The sequence below is a fragment of the Bidens hawaiensis genome, unplaced genomic scaffold, assembly GCF_021521415.1.
Source record: "Bidens hawaiensis isolate Kalapana, Puna unplaced genomic scaffold, B.hawaiensis_p1.1 tig00036452_1, whole genome shotgun sequence".
Taxonomy (NCBI): Eukaryota; Viridiplantae; Streptophyta; class Magnoliopsida; order Asterales; family Asteraceae; genus Bidens; species Bidens hawaiensis.
The window spans coordinates 119,622-142,705 of record NW_027505414.1 but is presented as its reverse complement, the minus strand read 5'-3'; the positions used below and the strand labels follow the sequence as shown (position 1 = coordinate 142,705).

General features: G+C 31.5%; 2 protein-coding genes and 1 non-coding gene across 3 annotated transcripts; 2 read left to right on the top strand and 1 right to left on the bottom strand.

Annotated features, from left to right (window-relative positions):
- Positions 1–12,607: 12,607 nt before the first annotated feature.
- LOC143613043 (uncharacterized) lies at positions 12,608–14,378 on the bottom strand. Its single transcript, XM_077086869.1, has 4 exons — positions 14,064–14,378; positions 13,787–13,890; positions 12,849–12,967; positions 12,608–12,723 (listed from the first exon to the last, which is right to left on the bottom strand). Exons 1-4 carry the CDS (start codon positions 14,365–14,367, stop codon positions 12,642–12,644), a joined length of 609 nt encoding a protein of 202 aa, XP_076942984.1. The 5' UTR covers positions 14,368–14,378; the 3' UTR covers positions 12,608–12,641.
- A 1,026-nt stretch (positions 14,379–15,404) lies between these two features.
- On the top strand, positions 15,405–15,477 carry TRNAR-CCU (transfer RNA arginine (anticodon CCU)). Its single transcript has one exon. It is a non-coding gene; the product is annotated as a tRNA-Arg (tRNA).
- Positions 15,478–21,130: 5,653 nt separating this feature from the next.
- On the top strand, positions 21,131–23,019 carry LOC143613042 (myosin-binding protein 7-like). The gene is made up of 3 exons (XM_077086868.1): positions 21,131–22,448; positions 22,553–22,599; positions 22,689–23,019. The coding sequence occupies exons 1-3, from the start codon at positions 21,153–21,155 to the stop codon at positions 22,789–22,791; spliced, it is 1,446 nt and encodes a 481-aa protein (XP_076942983.1). The 5' UTR covers positions 21,131–21,152; the 3' UTR covers positions 22,792–23,019.
- The last annotated feature ends 65 nt before the right edge of the window (positions 23,020–23,084 follow it).

Below are 23,084 nucleotides of genomic sequence, written 5' to 3'. Positions count from 1 at the left end.
TTTTAATACATTAAAGTTTACGTCGCAATTAATATACGATTTTTAGTTACGGCTTACAAGAATGAAAAACTCGGTTTCTAAGTGTAAAATGGTGAGATTTATTTTATAGTTAATTTACATAATTTTTATTTAATTTAAAAAGGGTTTTATAAATTTATTTTGATTTTTAAATGATTAAAAGGATTATAATTAGTTATTATAATAAACTGAAAATTTAAATAAAAAAAAAAGTGAGTGACCCGGGTTTCGAACCCGCGTCTTGGCTGTGAAAGTCATGTGTTTTAACCAAGCGTTATGGGGAAGATCATCCGCTATGATTTGGTTTTCAAATATATTTATATACTAACCAGTTTAATTAATAATATTAATAATAATAGTATATAATCTGCTCAAAAAAGAATAAAGGATGCGTGACAAACCCGGGTCTGGAGCTTGTTACGTGAAGGCTTTAACCAGTTGATCTGTGTGAAACATTAATTGTAGGTTTAATAAAAAATATATACATATAATATTTCAGGTTCTTCTTCTTCAAGAAGAACCCTAGATTTGCAATTGAGTAATTCGTTCTATGTTTGATCAAATTAGTTTAGTGTTATTGATTATAGGTTAAACGAAATTAACAAGCATATATTAATTACCTTATAATGTTTTGTTTTGACTGAAACCCAGTTGCCGGAAACGAATTAATAAGAACTCCCAATTACAGATTACTCAGTGTATTAGAGGAGGATTGGAGAGAATGAGCAAATTGTAATGAGGGTTGGGTCTTTATTTATACAACGAATTGGAGCGTATACGCGTTAATGACATTGATTTGGTTCTCGTAAATTCCGGTGAAAATCGCGGGTTTGATTCACGGCTACAGGCTGTTATACGATGATTAATATGATAGATATCGATGTTATTTGACGACAAAACGCGATAAACTAAAAGTTCGGGTCAAAGATTAAGGTTTAAGGGGTGTTTGGGCTTTGCCGGCGCCGCCACCGGCGACAGAGGGCGGAAAAACGGGCAAGGGGCGGGGTTAGGGTTGGGTTAATTTAAATAATATAATTTAAATTATAATTACAGTTTTAGTCCCTCAAGTTTCATAAACATTATAATTGAAACTTAATATCTTTAAGTTAAAAAAAAGTATTTAAAGTTTACATTTTCAACCCTAAACTTTATAGTTAAATTTTAAGGTTTTTGGTTTTAGATTATTTACGTGTCTAACCCGTACGGCTCGATTATTTTAAGGTTCGGAACTTTATAAACATTTGAATGACAACGAACATTGAACGATCAATATCGGGAACACTTTTATTAATGATCAATAATACAACGAAACGACCCAACGGGTCGGGTTAACAAATACAAATACGAATCGAAAATTGACGAATGTCACACGTCCATTTTGACCCGAAATAATTTGATACTCTTTTAAAACAACTTGTTTTAACCCGAACTTATTTTACTAAAAAAACACGTTTACCTAAACTTGTTAAACCAAACACGTCTGTTTAAATTAATATAAAACTAAGAATACATGAATAATCAATTTTATTTTTTAGTTAGAAAATACCATGGTTTAAAATAATAAGATTCTACCCGAATTTATTCGAATCATAACCCTTTTTGACACACATGTTTTGACCCAACCAATTTGATTCTTTTAAAACAACTTGTTTCAACCCGAACACTTTCCGTTCATAACATGTGTCAAGCCGAACTAATTTTACTAAAAAACCGTTGACCTGAACTAAATATGAGGCTGATCCGCCCATTTAAATTAACATAAAAACTAAGAAGACATGAACAATAAATTTATCTTTGTTTCTATATATAAACTATTATGTAACGTTGTATCTTTTACATTTCTTTTTTAGAGTCATGGAAAACAAGAAGTTGAATCTTACACACACACGCGCGCGTGCGCACACATAAAATAACCATGACCATCTTTTAGTTGAATTGGTCAAGCTTGCTCACTCACATATAGAGAAACGACTTTAGTCACAACACCATTAGTTATGTCGTTTACAAACTATGAGTGGATTTGTTTTGTCCATTACGGGTTAATCACAACTGAATAAAAAAAAGGTCAAAAAGAAACTTTGAGATAAACATAAGAAATAGTATAAGGGCAAATTATTTGTAAAATATTATGAACTGTTTGATAACAAATTGTATCCTTAAATCTAAAATATATCAAACTGCTATAATTTCTTTTCAATTACGCTATAATTTTTATGGCCAGATATAGTTAACTTGTATCAAACACTTTTGACCCATAAGTCCGTAATATCCATGCCAAAAAAAATCTAGTCAATTGATCAAACTGTTAAAACAAGCCATTCTTTTTTAGGTAATATCTTGATTGAGATAATTAGAAACTATTAACAATATGATTTTAAGAAAAACATAATTGATTTAATTAATGATTTAATAAATATTAAATAGTAATAAATGCATTAATTGTTATATCATTTAACATAAATATTTATTAAATTGAAGGAATGGTAAATATAAAATTAGTTAATTAGATGGAATATATATTAATGGAAATGGATTAGTTGGCATCACATGTGAATGACATATTTAAAGGTCATGTGAAAAACATGTTTTGCTTTAATAGATTAGTTAGATTAAAAAGAATAGTTTTGAAATATGTCTTATACTAATTGCATGTTGTGCCCCTTAAGTTTCTTTTTGTTAGACAAGTAACCCCATAAACTTTTAACATGGTAGCCCTCAAGTTCAATCAACTACATAATTAACCACATGCCTACATATGGTATCCCACAACGTTCATTTAGTTACATAATTAACCCCACAATATTTTAGTATGACAACCCTCAAGTTCAATTAGTTATGTAATTTATCGCTAACTTTTTAATAAGGTAACCTCAAATTCCATTAAGTTACACAAACAGCCCCACAAGTTTTTGCAACACCAAACATAATTGCATTATTAATGATAAAAAGCCTCTTTAAATGTTATGATCCAACTATCGCATAACTTATTATGCAACTGGTAAAGCAGATAATACAACTGCTAATAAAACTTTATTATAATAATTAAAAGAATTATGGATTTGTTTAACATGAGAAATTTAGAACTCGGTAGCGGAAATTTACAAAACAACATATATAGGAGTACCTATTTTATATAGGTGATAGCTGCTCGTTATCATGTGACAAAAAGATGCAAAGAATCCATAGGATTTTTGAAGAGTCTACTTTTGAATTGGGCTTCCGAGGTAGGCTCTGGCCTGTTAAGCAGGAAGGAAAGCGAAAGTATAAGAAAGAAGGCCCAATACCAAGAGGATTCTAGAAGGGAGCTTGGAGGGAAAAGGGTTTTGGAGGGACTCAAGTCCTGTTCACCTGAACCAGCGGGTGATCCAAGACATATTGTCTCAAGATAGGAAGCATGACTCCTGTTGTGACACTCCGCTAAACAGGTCAATTTCCGTATAATGCCTAATTTTGATTCCTTACGTTAATTCCCAGTTGAATAAATTTTGTTAAGTCTAATCCCAACGAGTTTAGCATAATCCCATGTGCACGATACATTGCATCTAAGTATTTTAGAAATTACTCAAACTTTCTGATTTTATTCGATGGATACGAGCGTTGGTGATAATGTTGCACGTATTTAGCAAACTATGAGGCTAGATTCTATATTATACGAATATAATTTGTGTATTATATTATAAAAAAATCAACAAAAAAAACAAATTTATTCTTCGAGCAGTTATTATTATGTTGACGAACCTATTTCGTAAATAGTACCATACATGCAGAGACATACGGACGTTGGTTAGAAAAGAAATAACATTGCACGCCATGATAATGCATGAATTTATATTTATGCATTGTCTACGAGATTTAAAATGATACTACATTCGAATATTATATATATTATACTCATAAATGTGCATCTAATAAATAGTTAACTATGAGTAACGAGTTATGTATACACACACACATGAGTATGTAATGGTATACGTTAATTATGCATGAGCTCATTTTACTCAACACTTAGATAACTAAGCAGGTAAACAAACCTATATAGTTGAATGTATCATAATTAACATAACTAATAACTAGCTTGAAGTTAACATTTAGTACCATCAATGATTATTAACAAATTAAATCACTATCAGATGAATTTTAATCCAAATCTATGGTTTCTAAGTACCCTCATTCGAATTCTTGCACAGACAAATAATCAGACCACATATCTTTCAAATTTTAAATCATGCTATGAAAAATATCTACTCCAAATATCCATATGGTCAAAGAGTTGGTAAAAAAATGAGAGCTAATCATCACCCCAACATACCAATCACCATTAAACAAATCTTTCTTTTCTTTCCTTTTGATTCTCGACAGATACACACTCCACACCCATACTTTCTTCTTCAATATTATATCACACACAATCTCCATGCATCATATTTATATATACTATAATATTAGAATAATTTAAATGCAAACTAACTTTTCTTTTGTTATATAATGGAACTCTTTGCAAGATAATACAAACACATACTAACCAGCTCTCACCATACTAAATCTCTCCCTCTGATCCGTGTGCGCAGACATCACCCAACAGCCTCTCTCTATTCACGATTACAAACCACCACCACAAACAACTACTTTAGCCACCTCCAGCAACCATCTTTGTGGCCACCGGAAGCAGCCCTCCGCCACCATCGAGCCACCCTCAAACCACCACCTTCAGCCACACAGAAACACCGCCAATCACCGTCCTCACTCTTGCTCCATCTCCGTTACACCATAACGCCACCGGAAGATCACCACAATACACCGTACCGCCAACCCGCCGCCACCATCTCTGGTGTTCACGACAATCCACAACACCATCACTGCCACTGTCCTCTTCCTCATCGCAGCGGCTGCACCACCCACACGACCACCATAACACCCTCACAACCTGCACACAATGTACACCGTCACACAATAGATACACCACCCACCACCGGCACGGTATGTTATAGCTTCAAACCGAACTCGAGATACCTCTATAGTCCGTTATTAGACCCAAACCCGGTTCAAATCATTCTTCGGTCTCTTCCCGTAAACCGAACAGGTCGTGCCCGTTACTAGCTTCCAAGCTACAACAGGGATTTGGAATGAGCCTCGCGAAATGGAGCTAGCACAAGCCTTGTTGTCTCATTAATCCATAGTCATAATCCTAGAACTAAATAAGTGAGCTAAAACTCATCTCTAAACTATCTTTATATTTTTATGAGGTTGTGTTTATGCTAGCTCTAACACCCAAAGATCAAGATACACATTAAGGAAATGCTAAGTTGTGTTAATGATATCTTGAGAAGGTTTAGAAATGGATGAATAAGATTAATAAAGTTTGTTTATACTACGATTTTCACCCATGAACAATCCACACACAAACATGTTTAAATAAAGTTTAAAACTATAAATCTAAACATGATGTGCAATAATGATAAATATGGTTTAAAAGTGAGTCTTATGACTAGAAATGAGATTTAAAAATGCTTATTATATATGTCTACTCATGAGGTTTCTTTAAAGATGGATTTTGTATAAAAATACATACATATATATATATATGCACACTAGTTTACTAGGGAGATGGAAAGTATTTTTAAACAAATACGCACACGTGGAATGGAAAAACAATATTTTGTGTTCAAATAGTGATTTTACTTAAATATATATAAATTAGATATTAGCTATGAGAAAAGAATAATATTATTAATAAATTTTACGAGTTATACGACCAAAACGGTATGTATAGTCGGTTAAGTGTTTATGAACAAACGTACAAATATGTTAGCTTTTACAATCATAACTTAAAGAAATATTACTTTGAAATAAATATATAGTTTGAATATATATTTATTGCTCGACCAAACAAATCGGCTATATAAAAACAACACCAAGAAGAATTATATTCTTAATATTTATATAAGTATATAAATATTTACTTTAAAAAAGAATACAAAACCTATCACCAACGGGTTATCCAGAAATCCAACGAAACGTCTGGTTGGTGAAAGCAACCGACACAATATAATAAACGAAACGTCTGGTTGGTGAAAGCAACCGACACAAATGTAATAAACGAAACGTTTGGTTGGTGAAAGCAACCGACACAAATGTAATAAAAGAAACGTCCGGTTGGTGAAAGCAACCGTCACAAATATAATAAATGAAACGGCTAGTTGATTGAAAGCAACTAGCATAAACCGACTTGCGAGTCGATAACAATAACTAACTGACCTTACGCGTTTAGGCCGTGTGAAGGAAGCGGACCCAGGTCCAAACTGTAATTGCTAACGAATTGAACACTAAACGTACGAGGTGAATTTCACAACCCCTTTTTACTATTTTTTGTTTTATAAATCCGGGGTGGAAAACATACACAACTGCTTTTATATACGATAATTAGAAGCAAAACACCAATCCTTATGCGAACATGAGTTAAACTATGTAGTGCAATAAGTCCCTTGCTTATATACTATAACCATTAGCTAACGGAGTTAGCAACAGGAATATACGGATAGTACTATTGACGTTGACATTTCCCCCTATTTTAGGTTAGTCGCTCTAACCTCTGATATTGCATCGAAACAGGGTGCGTATATTCCATCTGTGAGATTTGAACAGGGCAAAAGGATATAAGTCGTGGTTTGGTTATAGGCTCAGGGTTCGTCATATTAATTCGTAGATTTAGCTAGTCTACGGAGGATCATCGTATTTGTTTCAACAGATTATCGTATAATTGTTTGCGAACTGATAAATGATTTATGAATAACGTGATTTCATATCGAATCTCAAAACCTGTGAACTCACCAACCATTGTGTTGACATTTTAAAACGTATGTTTTTCAGGGAATTAACAACACACATAAGGAATCATGAAGACGGGACCTTATTGTACAATTAGGATACCATTTTGATGTTTAACTACTTTTGCTTAAAAACAAATTATGGTTTGTAAACACTTTTAAAACTATTGGTATCCTAATACATTTATGTTGACAATAATTATATGCTTACGGTATGCATGAAGTCACGTGCCCGCACTTTCGCCTTGGCGGGTTGTGACACCTGTTCACCTGAACCAGCTAGTGGTCCAAGACATATTGTCTCAAGATAGGAAGCATGACCCAATGGATAAAAAGCTAAGGTGTCGTTGGTCCAGGGAAGAAGGAAGAAAACTGTAGGAAATGTACTCAAAGGTTATACACAAAGGATATTTATTGTAATCTCATTACTCTATATAAAGGAAGGGGAAATCATATCACAAAAGAAGAAAACCATAGGAATGTACTCAAAGGTTATACATAAAGGAAGAAAACCATAGGAAATGTCTCTCTCCAGTGACGTTTCTTCATTAAATCCAAGTCATATTTGAATCTCTAGGTCGCCCACCAAAAAAAAAGAAAAAAGACCGATGACATTTTTCTTTCCATTTTGCACTTTTGGGCCACTCCGTCAACGAACAAGGAGATCTATCAGCTGAAATAGGCTAACCGAGCCACCCTGCTATGAGATTCAAAATACAAGTAGCCAACGAACAACAAGCCATCATATGATCAATAATTTCTTTCAACTGTTTATAAAAATAAAGATAATATTTATGCTTTCTTATTTTGACAAATTTTTCTCAAATGGTTTCGAACCGAACACTTTCCATTCATAACCTGTTCAAGCCGAATTAATTTTACTAAAAAACTATTGACCTAAACTAAATATGAGTCTGATCCGCTTTTTTAAATTAACATAAAACTAGGATGACATGAACAATAAATTTATCTTTGTTTCTATATATAAACTTTTGTGTAACATTGTAGCTTTTGCATTTGTTTTTAAGAGTCATGTAAAACAAGATGTTGAATCTTACACACACACATAAAATAACCATGACAATCTTTTTGTTAAAATTAGTCAAGCTTACTCACTCACACATAGAGAAATGATCTTAGTCACAACACCATTGGTTATGTCGTTTACTGACTATGAGCGAATTTGTTTTGTCCATTATGGGTTAATCACAATTGCTAAAAAAACAAACTTTGAGATAGCCATAAAAATAGTATAAGGGCAAATTATTTATGAAATATTATGAACTGTTTGATAACATACCGTATCCTTGAACCTAAAATATATCAAACTGCTATAACTTCTTTTCAACTATGCTCCAATTTTTAGACCCAAATGCAGTCAACTTGTACCAGACACTTTTGACCCGTAAATCTGTAATATCTTTATTAAAAAAAATTAAACCAATTAATTAAGCTGTTGAAACCAGCCAATCTTTCCGAGGTAATAACTTAATTGAGTTAATTAGAAATTGTTAATAATATAATTTTAAGAAAGTAATAATTGGTTTAACTGAGTTAATTAATAAATATTAAATAATAATAAATGCATTAGTTGTTATATCATTTAACATAAAAAAATAATTAAATTGAATGAATAGTAATTAAAAAACTAGTTAATTAGGTGGAATAAGTATAAATGGAAATTGATTAGTTGGCATCCCATGTGGATGGCATATTTGAAAGCCATGTAAAACATGTATTGCTTTAATATATTAGTTAGACTAGGTTAGGTACCCGTGTAGAACACAGGTTAAAATAAATAAATTTATTTAAATAATAACACAATGTGAAATATAAAAATATGTTAAACATATAAAAAAAATAAAAATATATGGTTGAATAAATTGCACAATACATAATATGGAAATAAAAAGTTGAAATTTCGTAAATCTCTAAACAATTTTTTGTATACAATATTTATAATCTAATTTATAATTTTATCAGTCATATTAAAATTAGTAGTTTCACTTTGTTTTGGTTTCAACTCTATATAATAAAATACATAGCCGACCATGTGTTAAAACATGTTTCGTAAAAACAAACAAACTATCTAAAACGATTGATCTTACCTTTTATTAATCTTCATTGCGAAATAAACATAAAGTGAAAATTTCTTTCTTTGAAATTTTGAAATTAATTATTTTATCTAAATCAAAGTGAAAATCCGTTACTTATAAAAGCTTAATATTAATAACTAATACAATATATTTATATAAAACTGAATAATATATTTATGGCTTTATGCTGGTATTAAATTTTTTAACCATGAAATAATTTTAAAAAAAGAAATAATAGATTAGGAAGAAAAATGAATTAAATATAAAACTACTAATAAGAAAAAGAAATATATATTAATATGAGAGAGAGCTGAGAAAATTTTGTAAGGATTACTCATGTGTAATGATATATAGCATTAAGACCCGTGTGGAACACGAGTTAGAACAAATAAATTTATTTAAATAATAACACAATGTAAAATACAAAAAATATGTTCAAAAGATATAAATATATAATATATGATAAAATAAATTCCACATTACACAACATGAAAATAAAAAATTATTGAAAATTCATACATCTTTAAATATTTTTTTGTATAAAATATTTGTAACTTTATCCTCCATATTAAAATTAGTAGTTTTACTTTGTTTTTTATTTCAACTATCGATAATGAAACTCATAACTGACCATGTGTTAAAACAGGTTTATCAAAAACAAACAAATCATTTAAAGCAATTGACCTTAACTTTTATTAATTTTCATTGCAAAACAAACAAAGTGAAAATTTATCTATTTGAAATTTTAATTAATTATTTTATCTAAATCAATGTGAAAACTCGTTACTAATACAGTATATTTTTATAAAACTAAATAATATATTTATGTTGGTATTCAGTTTTTTAAACCAGGAAATAACTATTAAACAAAGAAAATAATATATTAAAAAGAAAAAAAGAATAGAATATAAAACTATTAATAAAAAAATATACATATTAAATATGAGAGAGAAATGAGAAAATTTTGTAAGGATTACTCATACGTAATGATATATGGTATTAAGATCCATATAGAACACGAGTTAGAATAAATGAATTTATTTAAATAATAGCACAATGTGAAAAACAAAAAATATATTCAAAAGATATAAAGATATAATATATGGTAGAATAAATTATACATTACACAATATGAAAATAAAAGGTTATTGAAAATTCCTAAATCTCGAAATACTTTTTTGTATACAATATTTATAATTTTAACATCCATATCAAAATTAGTAGTTTGGTTTTGTATTTTATTGCAAATTTAAATAATGAAACACATAAATTACTATGCGTTAAACAGGTTGTCTCAAAAACAAATCAACCATCTAAGGTAATTGACTTTAACTTTTATTAATCTTTACTGTAAAACAAACATAAAGTGAAAATTTCTTTCTTTAAAATTTGAAATTAATATCTTATTCAACGTGAAATCGCTACTTACAAAAGCTTAATATTAATAATTAATACAACGTATTTATATAAAACTAAATAATATATTTATGTTTGTATTAAATTTTTTAAATCATAAAATAATTATTAAAAAGAAAAAATAATTGATTAAAAAGAAAAAAAAGTTAAATATAAAACTATTAATAAGAAAAAGAAGTGTATTTAATAATAGAGAAAGGTGGGAAATTTTGTAAGAAACTAACTTGTGTGATGCCATGTGGCATTGAAAAACCTTATTAGTATAGATAAGAAAATTGAATTTGCTTGTTTGGTCTTTAAAAAAGAAATAATAAGAAATTGAATACATTTATTTTGGAAATCCGGTGAAACTTTATAGCAGAAAGTCTTATTGATACCATTAATGCAATAAATGAAATAAATATCACTTCACTAAATAAATATAAATTACATTTGTTATATCATTATGGATAAGTATCATTAAAGAACTCTTAAATTATTTAAGAACTCTAAGAAACTCATCATAACTAACGTTTTTTATATAAATTTTTGTATGATAATATTATTTTAGTGTCGTTTTATCACTTTTTATATTTATATGTATGATTACAATTATACAAATTAGTTTTTACACATATCTAATTTTCTTTACACATATGAAAGTTTGCTATTACATAAATTTTACATATATGTAAACTTGTGATTTATATATGTAAATAAAAAATTTATATATCAAATATGATAAAACTACTCTCAAATAATTTTATTTTATAAAAAAAAATAAAAAAATATTTGGTTTTTAAGAGTTCTTAATTTTTTTCTGAGTTCTTAAATGAAAGTAACTCATTATTATTATTATACTACATTGATAAAATTGGATTTTGGTGTCGCAAATATTTTTGAAATATTTTATTTTAAAATCGGATTTAGTTTTTTTTATCTTTTGCCTTTTGTTAGTTTTAAATATATTTATTTTAAGTATCTATTTTTTGTTTAGTTTGTTATCGTAACGACTTAACTGATACCGATCTAGTTCACGTCGTCTAGTCATCACGATGCCCTGGTTTCACTAATTTTTGCTGTTTTTTTGTTCTAATTATGATCATTTTATGAATTCAGTTTTTAGGTTTATACCATGACGAACTTATCCAATGCTGACTGAATTAATGATTGGGGTTTTACCAATTTTTGTTTTGCTTTTTGTAGATATGTTCATTTTACGAATTAACCTATGCAGATCAAATTCATATCGACTAGATGCTATAATGCCCGGGTTTTACCGATTTTTTAAAAATATACTCTTTTAGTTATCTTTTTGTTTTGAAAATATTCTTTTTAGTTTAATGCCGATATCGTAGGAACCTCTCCAATATCGACTGACTTCGTGTAAATCATAAGTGATACGTGTGTCAATAATTTTTTGGACTTTCATTGATTTATTTTTTGAATTTAATGTTTGGGCCGTAACGAGTTTAACCAATACCGACCACATGCCCGTCAGTGTGTCGCCGCTGTGCGGCGAGCTTCTACTAGTTAATATTAATATCATTGTGTGCTATAATTTTTGTTATATTACCATTATAGGGTTTGTTACTTTGTAATAAAATTTTGCATTTTTGATCGTTACGTATTATTATATTGAACTGTTATTCCCATCTATTAACCAATGGGCAGTAGATAATTAAGTTATTTTTAATTGTAGTTATGTTACTTAAATTATTTTTGTACTTATAAAATATTTATAAACTATTTTATTTGAATAAATTAATTAAATAATTGGCGAATGTGGATATAACCTCATCTTGAAAGATGGTCAAAACTCGAAAGATGAAAAGTGATGGCCAGTTTTTATGTATTGGTAGCCTGATCCACTGGTCGATAAACAAAATAAAATGTGTGTTCCTTCTCCAGCGTTACATTAGTCTTTTATGTTTTGTACTCCAGTTTTGTTGATTGATTTTTACTTTTTACAAGCTTTTGATTCATATCACCTCCAGAATTATACAACAAGCAAGACACTACAAAGGAACAAGTGTCAATAAGATAAACATACTCTTTTTTAAGAATTATTTTGTGATTTTAAGTCCTGACTACTTAATGGTAATTGTAAAAAAAAATCACTTTTTATAAACATTTATATGATATGAAAAATTATAAAAAAGTTTTCACCAGCAATATATGACTAAACATATTTGATTAGATTTTATCCCTTCAAATTACAATCACATAGGACCCTTATTTCTAATATAGATATAATCCATAATATACAATATGATTTTATACCTTAACATTGCTGTATAGATCATCACTACTTGTGTGGAGACTTTACTATAAGTATGGGACACCGAGCATGATGAGCACAAAAGTCACTTATGCTTCCCAACAAAGCCCTGCATTATATTATAAAAACTAGTATAATTAGCACTTTTAAAGCACGTTAGTGCGTTTAAGGTTAATTGGCGATTAATGTGTTTTAAGGTTGGATCGTATCATGTAAAGTTGTGATAAAAATTACCTTTTGATCGCCCCAAGCCCACGACTACCTACAACAAGAAGATCGAAATGCATTTCCTCCACGGCTCGGCAAATAATCTCTTTAGGATCCCCTTCCAGAATCAAGGTTTCTGATTTTATCTGGACATGTAGATAGATCAGGGAGGAACGTATTGGTAAGATTAATTCCAACTCATTTTAGCCTAAAGATGTTAAATCAGGATTTTAATTAAATAAAGAGGAATAACTATGTTAATTTAACAAAGGGAAATAAGTGTGTAAATAATATACTCATTAAAGCTATCATGAGCTATCATATCTCCTGTATCAAAACTCGGTGGCCGGAGGATAGTGTTGTAAAAATCGCTATTCGCTAGTCGGGCGGTGGGGTGGGACTAGCGATTAATCTGAATTAATTGGATCCAACTTTAGGGTAGAATTTTCATATATATACCCAAACAATTTCATATGTAGTTTTAGATATATAAAAATATAAATTTTAGCAGGAAATTGACCGGAATAATTAAAAACGGCTGAATTTGGCCGGAATATTGCCGAAAAGAGCTCTGATTAATCGCAATTTTGGCCATTAATTAGCCGACTAGACCAAAACTAACTAACAACTAACAATGAGGTGGGGACTAACGATTAATCAGGAATTAATCTAGTCGGGAACTCGGGATTTTTGCAAACACTGTCGGTGGGGGTGTCGTTTTCCATATGCTAACCTCAACTTTACTAAATTAAACAATCAACCCCACACCATCTTTTTTTCATATACCAACTTCAAAGTCTCATTAAGTTACACATTCAATCCTAAATTTCATTAAGTTACACAATCCAACCCCAAATTTATACACGATCTTTTAAAAACAGAAAAACGCAAAACAAAACTGATAACTAGTTTTTTTCTTTTTTTAACCGAACAAATGAACAACGATAAGCCATAAGTTACTATACCTTTATTTCTTTGCATAATTGAAAAGCACGGGAAAGAAGTTGCGCCGCATTTTGCTGTTGCGCTTTCCTCACCGATTCAATCATAGCCGTAGATGTATACATCGCTGCATAATTTTCAAGAAAAACAAGGGGGGTTATTTTAGCCATGAGTAAAACTTAAAAGAAAAAAAACTGTATTTTTTAAAAAAGTTCAAATGTTACTCCTACTTTACTTTACAGTTTACACTAATAAATATTATGATATATATATAACTTTAAATAATACAAGGTTACTAACAAGGCTCAGCAGGGAAAGTGTAACGCTCGAATGGTTGCACCACATGAACCACGGTCACCATCCCCTGTTCCGGGTCGGGTTCCACCTCCCGGACTTGTTCCCTAGCGGTGTCGGTGGCAGCGTTTTTGAAGAGGTGATCAAGGGTCCATTTTAGAGCGTATAAACTCGCATCACTCTCGTCTATTGCTACCATGACTCTAAGCCTCTTTTTCCGACTACCCTCCGACATCAACCGCGGTTGCTCCGCGGTGTATGGCAGCTCTCCGGCTGCACTTGTTTCACCGGTTAATATCTCTTCTTCCATTTAAGTTGTTTTTGTTTGTGCTTCTAATTGCTTTATGTGACAAATAATAAATAAACGGACTCTTTATTGTATATCATAGATGATCGATTGATATATGGATATATGTTGTCTATAGAAGTACGTGGCAAACGGCTATACACGTGGCACTTATATGGTCTTACGTGGAAAGTTCGGGCACATGCTACAAAGTACATACGTACATACTAAAAATATATATATTTTATTATGGATATTAGCGGTAAGGGGTGACCCACGAATAATTTTTATAGGGGTCGGAAGATGGTCGGTGTCAAATTTTATGGAGGTCAATTGGATTTTTAACATGTATATATCTTAAGAAAACTTTTTCACAAGAGTCGGTCGATACCTACAACTTTGGGGTAGAGGTGTAAGTCCGCCACTGCTAGTGGTGCATATTGATAAAATCGAGCAAGCCAACCGCTACCTAATATTCATTTTCGGCTTGCTTCACTACCCGAATGAACCCGAGACACATGCCACATAAGTTTTTTTTATGCACTCGGGTATATATTATAAATCAAAATTGAAAAGTGATTATACTACCGATGAAACGGTGGTGGTGAAGCCGAAGAAGCTAAAACCATTACCTAAGGGTGCCCCAAGTAACCTTATAAAAAAGATTTCTCTAATTTGAATTGAAATGAGTGGAATAACTCGCGCGTTGGGGGGGGGGGGGCGCTAGATTTATAACGTTCGGTTTCGACAAACTATACAATTGAAGCAACTACCAACTCCTCATACACGATGATGGTCAGGTAGCTGCATGGTTGATAATGATAGTAAAGTAAAGTAACAATAAAAGTTAAAAAAAACATATAAAAATTAGAATTTTTTATAACGTAAACAAGAAAGTTTATACGTGATATTATTGTATACAGGCCCGATATTGGGCTTGGTCCAACAGATCGGGCTAACTCAGATTGATCCACATCCACCAGGTTAATATTAGGTAATCCATTAAACAAACTGACATTCCCAAATCATCTATAAATGTCACTTCATTAAGAAACAAACAAGCGCCTGTAGCTCAGTGGATAGAGCGTCTGTTTCCTAAGCAGAAGGTCGTAGGTTCGACCCCTACCTGGCGCGGCTTTTAAATGTTTTATATTTCCTTCCATTTTTATTTACATTTAAATAATGTATATACACAAAATATTGTTCTGTAACATACTTTCCTATAACTTTTAACAAATAGCCTAGCAAGATTATCCTTTTTTTTTTAGTTCCATCAGTTTTTACGTAAAAATTGGCTAAATATGACATGCTTTTTTCGTGTGCGACCATATTATTGGTTCTTTACATTTTTTTAAAACATATTAAGCCTCATGGTAATATTTAATTTCTAACATCACTGATCGATATGGCTTGTAATGATAAGGGTAAAAGTGGACAATGAGCCACCGTTAGGATGAGATATAAGAGAGGTTTTGTGAGGGTGTTTGCGATGGGAAGGAGGTGGCCGGTTGTGGTTTTGCTTAGACGGTGTTAACATGACTAGCGCGTCAAAGTTTCACAGACTAGCAGATATTTTTTTATTAAGGCTACTATTTGACCATATTATGATCATAATTTCATTCTCAACACGTAATGTTACCCTATTTATAACAACAAAAAGAACCATAAGAGTGTGAGACACAAACTGTTCAAACTACTTCATAGTTTTCCATTCACGTTTCATACGACAAACGAATTGCTCAAACTTCTAGTTTCACAATCCGTTTATCAAACCTGTAAACTTGTTGGAATCGAAATTAAAACTATAAGAAAGTTACAAGTTGTATAGTGTGACACCTACCAGACTCATAAGCTCAAAGTCCATTTGCCTTGAGAGTATTACTGGAATTGAAGCCATCAATGGCATCCAGAACTAAACATTTTCATCTTCACAAATAGCATCAAGTTAGATTCACAAACAGCTGAATCAATCTTAGAACTTCATGAATCTCTTTGTAGCTAAATTATGTTTATTTGGGCAAAAAAGGGCGTGTTATGCTGACCAAAATCCAGAAACACAACTTGGAAAAAAGCACTTGATCTACATAACCAATTGTAAGACAGCCCATTTTTGCCTCATTTGTGCACATTATAATGTGAAATTTTGAAATATGTATGAAGGAAGACTTTCATAGACATCTTTAAAGACAACAAATCATCAAGCTCATTTTGTCCACCCTCTACTCACATGATGGAGTTAAAAAGGCAATTTATTATGTTAAAAATAGGAGAAAACTAATAGTATCAAGTATTAACAAGAAAGAGCTCTTTAGTTCTTACAGTTAAAGAAATGTAATGATATCAAACACTTAGGCAATGACCACCATTCACCAATACTTGTAGTTAAGAACATTTAGCATTAATACAATATATGCTTAAATTATTATCAATCACACAAATCCTTACTAGAAAGTAGAAAATACCTCAATTTATGACAGTTCCATAATTTATGCACTAAACTATATTATAGGGTAGACACGGGCAAAACATAGCTTCCCCCCCCCCCCCAAATGTTTTCGTCCAAGCTTCGGCACTGAGCGTAGAGACTTAAATAGATACAAAGATTCATCTTCAGGGGTATTAATGTGATTATCATGTTCTTATCATTTTAGTCGAATGAAACTCATTTTATTAATTTGATTATTTAAGTTTACAACAATTTGTAATCAATAAAGTTTCTATCTTCTATCTCAATAATATCATTCTGGTTTTCTTGTTAAGCTTGTTGATGTGACCAGGAAACACATATGATTTTGAGTATTTAATTAATGTTGTCATACAATGAAGCGCCTGTAGCTCAGTGGATAGAGCGTCTGAAAAGCCGTATAACACTATTTAAAGAGATCGACCCAGGTTAAGCCGTCATGATTATGAGTAAACATGTCTAACTGAAATTACTTTTTTTTTTAATATGGGATTAGAATATAAAGAAAATCATAAAACTAGTCATGTTTTAACATGATGCCATATATTAGTTAAGACTATAGCAAGGATTCAATCGGAATTTTCTGGTCGAGTATATCCAATTTCGTTTGCATGTGTCATGTTATAGCGCCAACTAAAAATCACATTGTATGAGAGTTGACTCTTTATCACCTTTCTTTCAACTTTCGTCAACTATTAACATACACCACGCAGACAGAATCCAATATACATGTGAACCATGCTCATTTATTCTCGAAAGCATTTGTCACGTTTATCTAATTATCGATGGTCAACGAGACCCAAGTTTAGGTTTCTGAAAGTCTATCTTCAATCTCAATAATATCATTTTGCTAATCGATTTGCAAGTGAATCATGTGAGTGACCTGGTGCAGCGGCATCAACTTATCATAAGGTCAAATCATGACTGATGTCATTGTCACTTAGTATATGCGGGTTTTCATGACGGATGCATCTAAATTGTTGATCATTTAAAATGTGCTGAGTTGTCTTGTCATTTTTGTGAACTTAATGTTGCATCTCAAATGTTTACATGCCTTTTAACGCATTAGCAACAACAATAGACGGTGGCGATGCTGGAGGAGACCGCAAATAATCATTTATTATAAGTTTGTACATTTGTCAAAATATGTTGGTGCAAATATGATGAAGTGCTTACTCTATGGTTTTTTTTACCACCAACGCCCATTTCTTTCTATAAAACTTGGAGTATCTTCGAGCCCTATTACGCCATCAAGGTTGCATTATTTTATTTAAATAACCTAATCCGTCATTACGCCGATACCAACTTTTAGACACTATCAAAACAAAGTATATATGTATGTATGCTTCAAAAACACGTCAACGTAAAAAATAGTAGTTGCTTATAAAGATTATTAAAGTCGAAGATCAGTTTGGGGATAGGTGACCTTGTGAGATCTACACGCATAATAAAAACAAAATGGTAAGCTCATAGTGAGAGAAATAGGTGTATTGATTAGTATGACGTGTTGAATGTTACAATTAATAATAAAGCCACTCTTCATTTGTTTACTTAGGACGATAAGATAAACCTCGTTGAAGATGAAAGGGCTTAAAGGGTGGTTGTTGTATCTTATGTGAATCTCACGTCAATCGTTTATGAGAGATACTGGATTATAATGAATATTTTAATACAAAGACAATCAAAATATTTTGAGCACATTTAACTTCGCTTGAGAGGATAACTTCACAAATATATGCTCAGCTACTAGGATAACATTTCAGGACTTGTGATCTTGAAATCTCCATACGAATGACAAAAATGAAACCGCCAATTTTTTTAATGGGTAAAACGATCAATAATAGCAGGTAAAAGAGGCCGAACATAAGAGGTATTTGGTTGGTTTAAGGTGTCTAATCTAAATGGTGAGGGAGCCACAATAGGTGGTGACACAAATGGTCGTAAGTATTTACGTAGGAAACTTTTACTTGATTATAGTAACGAATACGATTTATTTGTCCACTTGTTCTTTAATTTTGTATAATTAAATAATATATTTGTTATGTTCGTACAATCCCACCTTGATTCCCATTCTCTGAAATAACGAAAAAACGTGCATCCCCGTTATGAAAAGTTGTTCTCACACAATCCAACTAACCAAGTACAATAAACAATTATAACATATCTTTATGCAAATGATTTTTTTAAACTAATAATATTAATATCATTTATGTTTTTATACAGCTTAACGAATATTACCAAAATGTTTAGTTTTATTAAAAGTTAAATACAAAAACATTTTAATTACAGAATTACGTTAAATGAATAATGGTCTTATAACTTCTATATTTTGAATGCCTTATACAAGTAAATGAAAAGATCTTATACATAATATTTTTTTTTAATGTCGAGTATGATTGTGATAACAATAAACAAAATCCTATTATGTACTTAAGTTAATTCAATTCCTAGATAATGAATTATACCATTTTGTAGTTTTTCAAATATCAAGTATAATTGTGATAACAATAAACAAAATTCTATTATGTGCTTAAGTTAATTCAATTCCTAGATAACGAATTATGCCGCTTTATAGTTGTTATCTCACATTTCTATATTATTGTAAGTCGATCAAGCACATTTTCTTAAAATATAAGAAAAAAGCAATGAGTATCAAATTCAAGTATTTGGATATATTTTTTCAAATGGTTATCGAACACTTACATTACTTTTCGATCATTGCCACCTAATTGCATCTCTCATTGTCACCTAATTGCATCTCTCATTTTACTTCGATGACAAGTTATAATCATAATATCTCACTTAGACCAAACCAAAAATTCAAATCGAGTTAACAGACATCCAAAGCCCGAAAAAATCAATCTTAGTAAAAAAAAAAGGATCCTAGGTTTTTTTTTTTCGCCACGGTGGTGTGGCAACACATCAGCTCGTGGTGCAAAACTTTCCAGATCTTTGTGTTTTCGGGGGAAGATCTTTTCTTGTTGCATAACAGTTTGAGGACAGGCGCGAGTACAAGAAAAAGGTGATTCATAGAATTATGATCATTGCAAGTTGGAGGATCTGAAAGGTGAGAAACGAGAAACGATAGGAAGGCAAAGAGGCTAAGTTGGAAGAGGTTTTGGGAGATGTCAAGGCTTTTCGAGTTTCTTATGACTCAAAAATAAGTCTAAGAGTTTTGATGGGAGTTAGTCGAACTAGTATAAAAATGCTTTAACGCAGATTGTTTTTTTCAGAATGACGGTGACTCCTCCGTGCTCGGTAAAAATAGTTTTATTTAAGCAACAACATATATAATAATAACAAGTTATACATTCCATATTTGATGAAAAACTTGAATTTTCTTTATAGCTAAAACAGAAATATAAATATAAATCTAGGGCTCCAATTGAATTCTATGAATCTCATAATCATTCAATTCAACACCCCAAATAATACTTCCTCATTTCCATACCTTTGAACAAACAAACAAACTCCCCTCCTTCACTTTCCCCTCTTTATTATTATTATTATTATTATTATTATGACCTTATTGCTTTCACGGTAAATTCATTCACCTAATCCTATCCTATTCATTTTCATTTAAATCTTCGTAACTGTTATCTAAATTGTCTCATTGTGAATTTGTGATTGCAAATTTGACGGTTAAATAGTTAATATACCGGTTATTGTAAGATCCTATTGGTGTTTTTTTAATCTATCTAGATTTTGCTAAATATTTTGTTGGTAAATGTTAACCGAATTTAAACATAACCGGCAAAACCAATTGGTTGTGACCCAACTTAATCGTATGTGTAAACATTTTCCATAACCGAAGCTCGATTATGGTAATGGCAAACGAACCATACGCATCCCTACGGCCCTAAGTTGTGCAGGTTCAGTTTGCGTTGGTTTTGGGCTAAAACCGGGATGTTTTGAAAACTGTCTGGTTTCATTTTTTGGTTCGGTTTCATTTGGGCTACAATATTTGAGTTACATATTTATTAACCTGTTATATGCTACTTAAAAAAAATAAAAATGAAAATATATAAATTCAGTTTGCTTTTTATTATATGCAAAACCAAAACTGAATCATAAGTTTGATTTTTACAAAAGCATAAAACCAAACCGTCGGTTTTTGTTTCTGTTTGGTTGTTCCATTTTCATGCAAGCGCTAATTGTACGTTTGTAATCGTAACCTATGACGGTTGATGAGTTAATATACCGGTTGTTGCAGGGTCCTATTGGTGTTTTGTTTAGTGGAGGAGGCTGGTGATATTATGAGGAATTAAGAGGGAAGGAGGGAAACATCAAAATCATTTGGTTAATAAGCTATTTCAACTTATTTTTATGCACTTTTGGTTCAAATATGGATTCAGAAAGCTCGAATGCGATCAAATATTGTGATTGCGGCTATAATTATCGCGACCCAAGAGCAGTGTCTAATTCTGGTCCATATTTACGATCTGTGAAACGAAAGTTAGATGAGTTTGAAGAAAATGGTGATAATTTCATCATACCCGGACTTGAAATTCCTTCAGTAGTGCGTGTGGATATTGAAAACGAATGTGATGTGTTGCGTGAGATGGTCAGTAACCAACAACGCACGATTGAAGATTTGATTTCTGATTTAGAAGAAGAAAGATACGCGTCAGCATCAGCTGCAAATGAAGCCATGTCGATGATATTGAAGTTGCAGCGAGAAAAAGCCGAAATTCAAATGGAAGCGCGGCAGTTTAAACGATTCTCTGAAGAAAAAATGACTCATGATCAACAAGAGTTGATGGCATTAGAGGAGTTGTTATATCGACGTGAACAATCTATTCAGTCGTTAACTTGTGAAGTGCAAGCTTATAAGCATAGAATGATTAGTTTCGGGCTCACGGAATCGGAAGCAGACGGTGAACATAGTTACCTGACACGCGAAAATAGCGTTGATACGAATCTTGAAAACCAGTTTGATTTCCCATCTTATGATTACCCGCCTTTGAAGTGCAATAATTTGAATGAGATTCATGAGTACTCGGATAACGATAACGAAACGGTTGATATAGAAAAGTATGCGTTTGGTGAAACACCACATTCTTTAAAAGATATAGAAGAAAGAATTAATCAACTGGAAAGAAGTCCCGGTCAACCTGTTCTTGAAAAGGTTATAGTTGGTTATTCTCCAATGAAGAAACACTCGAGGCGGTTCTCTAGTGAAAGTGTCGGCCCGATCTATGATACGGTTAACGAAGATTTGGTACATAATTCTCCCAGGGTTACAAATGATTATCCAAGTTTTAAGAAGGTAGAAACTGTATCGGAATATGGAGATGAAACGAGTGATAGGATTTATACTATTGACTCTATACATAACGTGAATAACGATCAAAAGGTTAATATTCTTGGTTATGATGATTGTAGTAGTCATCATGAGTCAGTTTACCATGATGAAATTGAAGATCCTGAAGTTAAGAAACTATATGCAAGACTTCATGCATTAGAGGTAGATCGAGAGTCAATGAGGCAAGCACTTATATCGATGAGGACCGATAAGGCGCAAGTTGTATTATTAAAGGAAATAGCTCAACATTTATGCAAAGAGATATCACCACCTAACAAGATTTATGTCAAGAAACCTTATGATGATGCTGGTTTGTCTTTCTTTTCGGTGTTTAAGGCAAGTTTTTCTTTTAATATAGTACTACAAATTAGTTTGTTTCGTTATATTATTTAAAGTGATAACATGATAATTATCTTTTTGTTTGCCGTATTTACTATCAGTGGATTACGTCATTTGGTTACTTGAGAAGAAAAGCGCAAAGAAACAAGTAATGATAATGTTTCTTATAAAAATAAATTTGTTTATTTGAATTGTATAGTCTTGTAATTTTTTTAATTTATTTTTTGGCATTTTTAGGCACATTTTTAGCGCGGTGGCGAAGAGTCCAGGCGCGCTAGTGCTTCTCGAAAAGGGACACCAGATGGGGCAATGGAGGTGTCTTTCAAGTACACAAGTTTGAAAATCAATCTCAAAAGTCAAAACTACCCTTGCCCATCTTTCTGCTGACATCATCCATTTGAACAGATATGTGGTTTTATTTGTTTCAAGTTATATATTACTGGGATATAATGATACATATGCCTTTATTGCACCATCAGGTGTCTGGTTAGCCTGTGAAGTGTGTGTACATATTTCTTTGTATAACCAGTGATTTTGTGTTGATGATTTCTTGTTCTTCAAGAATTGTTGCTTTAATAACTAAACTAATTCACCATTTGTCAGAAGTTTATTTTACTAATATTGTAAAAGTAT

Excerpts from the sequence above, each read along its gene's own strand:
- LOC143613043 (XM_077086869.1), bottom strand. The coding sequence starts at position 14,367 with ATGGAAGAAGAGATATTAACCGGTGAAACAAGTGCAGCCGGAGAGCTG. Across the intron at positions 13,891-14,063 it reads CACTTTCCCTGCTGAGCCTT|CGATGTATACATCTACGGCT; the intron begins GTTAGTAACCTT and ends AAAATTATGCAG. Across the intron at positions 12,724-12,848 it reads GGGCTTGGGGCGATCAAAAG|GGCTTTGTTGGGAAGCATAA; the intron begins GTAATTTTTATC and ends AATATAATGCAG.
- LOC143613042 (XM_077086868.1), top strand. The coding sequence starts at position 21,153 with ATGGATTCAGAAAGCTCGAATGCGATCAAATATTGTGATTGCGGCTAT. Across the intron at positions 22,449-22,552 it reads CTTTCTTTTCGGTGTTTAAG|TGGATTACGTCATTTGGTTA; the intron begins GCAAGTTTTTCT and ends ATTTACTATCAG. Across the intron at positions 22,600-22,688 it reads AGAAAAGCGCAAAGAAACAA|GCACATTTTTAGCGCGGTGG; the intron begins GTAATGATAATG and ends TGGCATTTTTAG.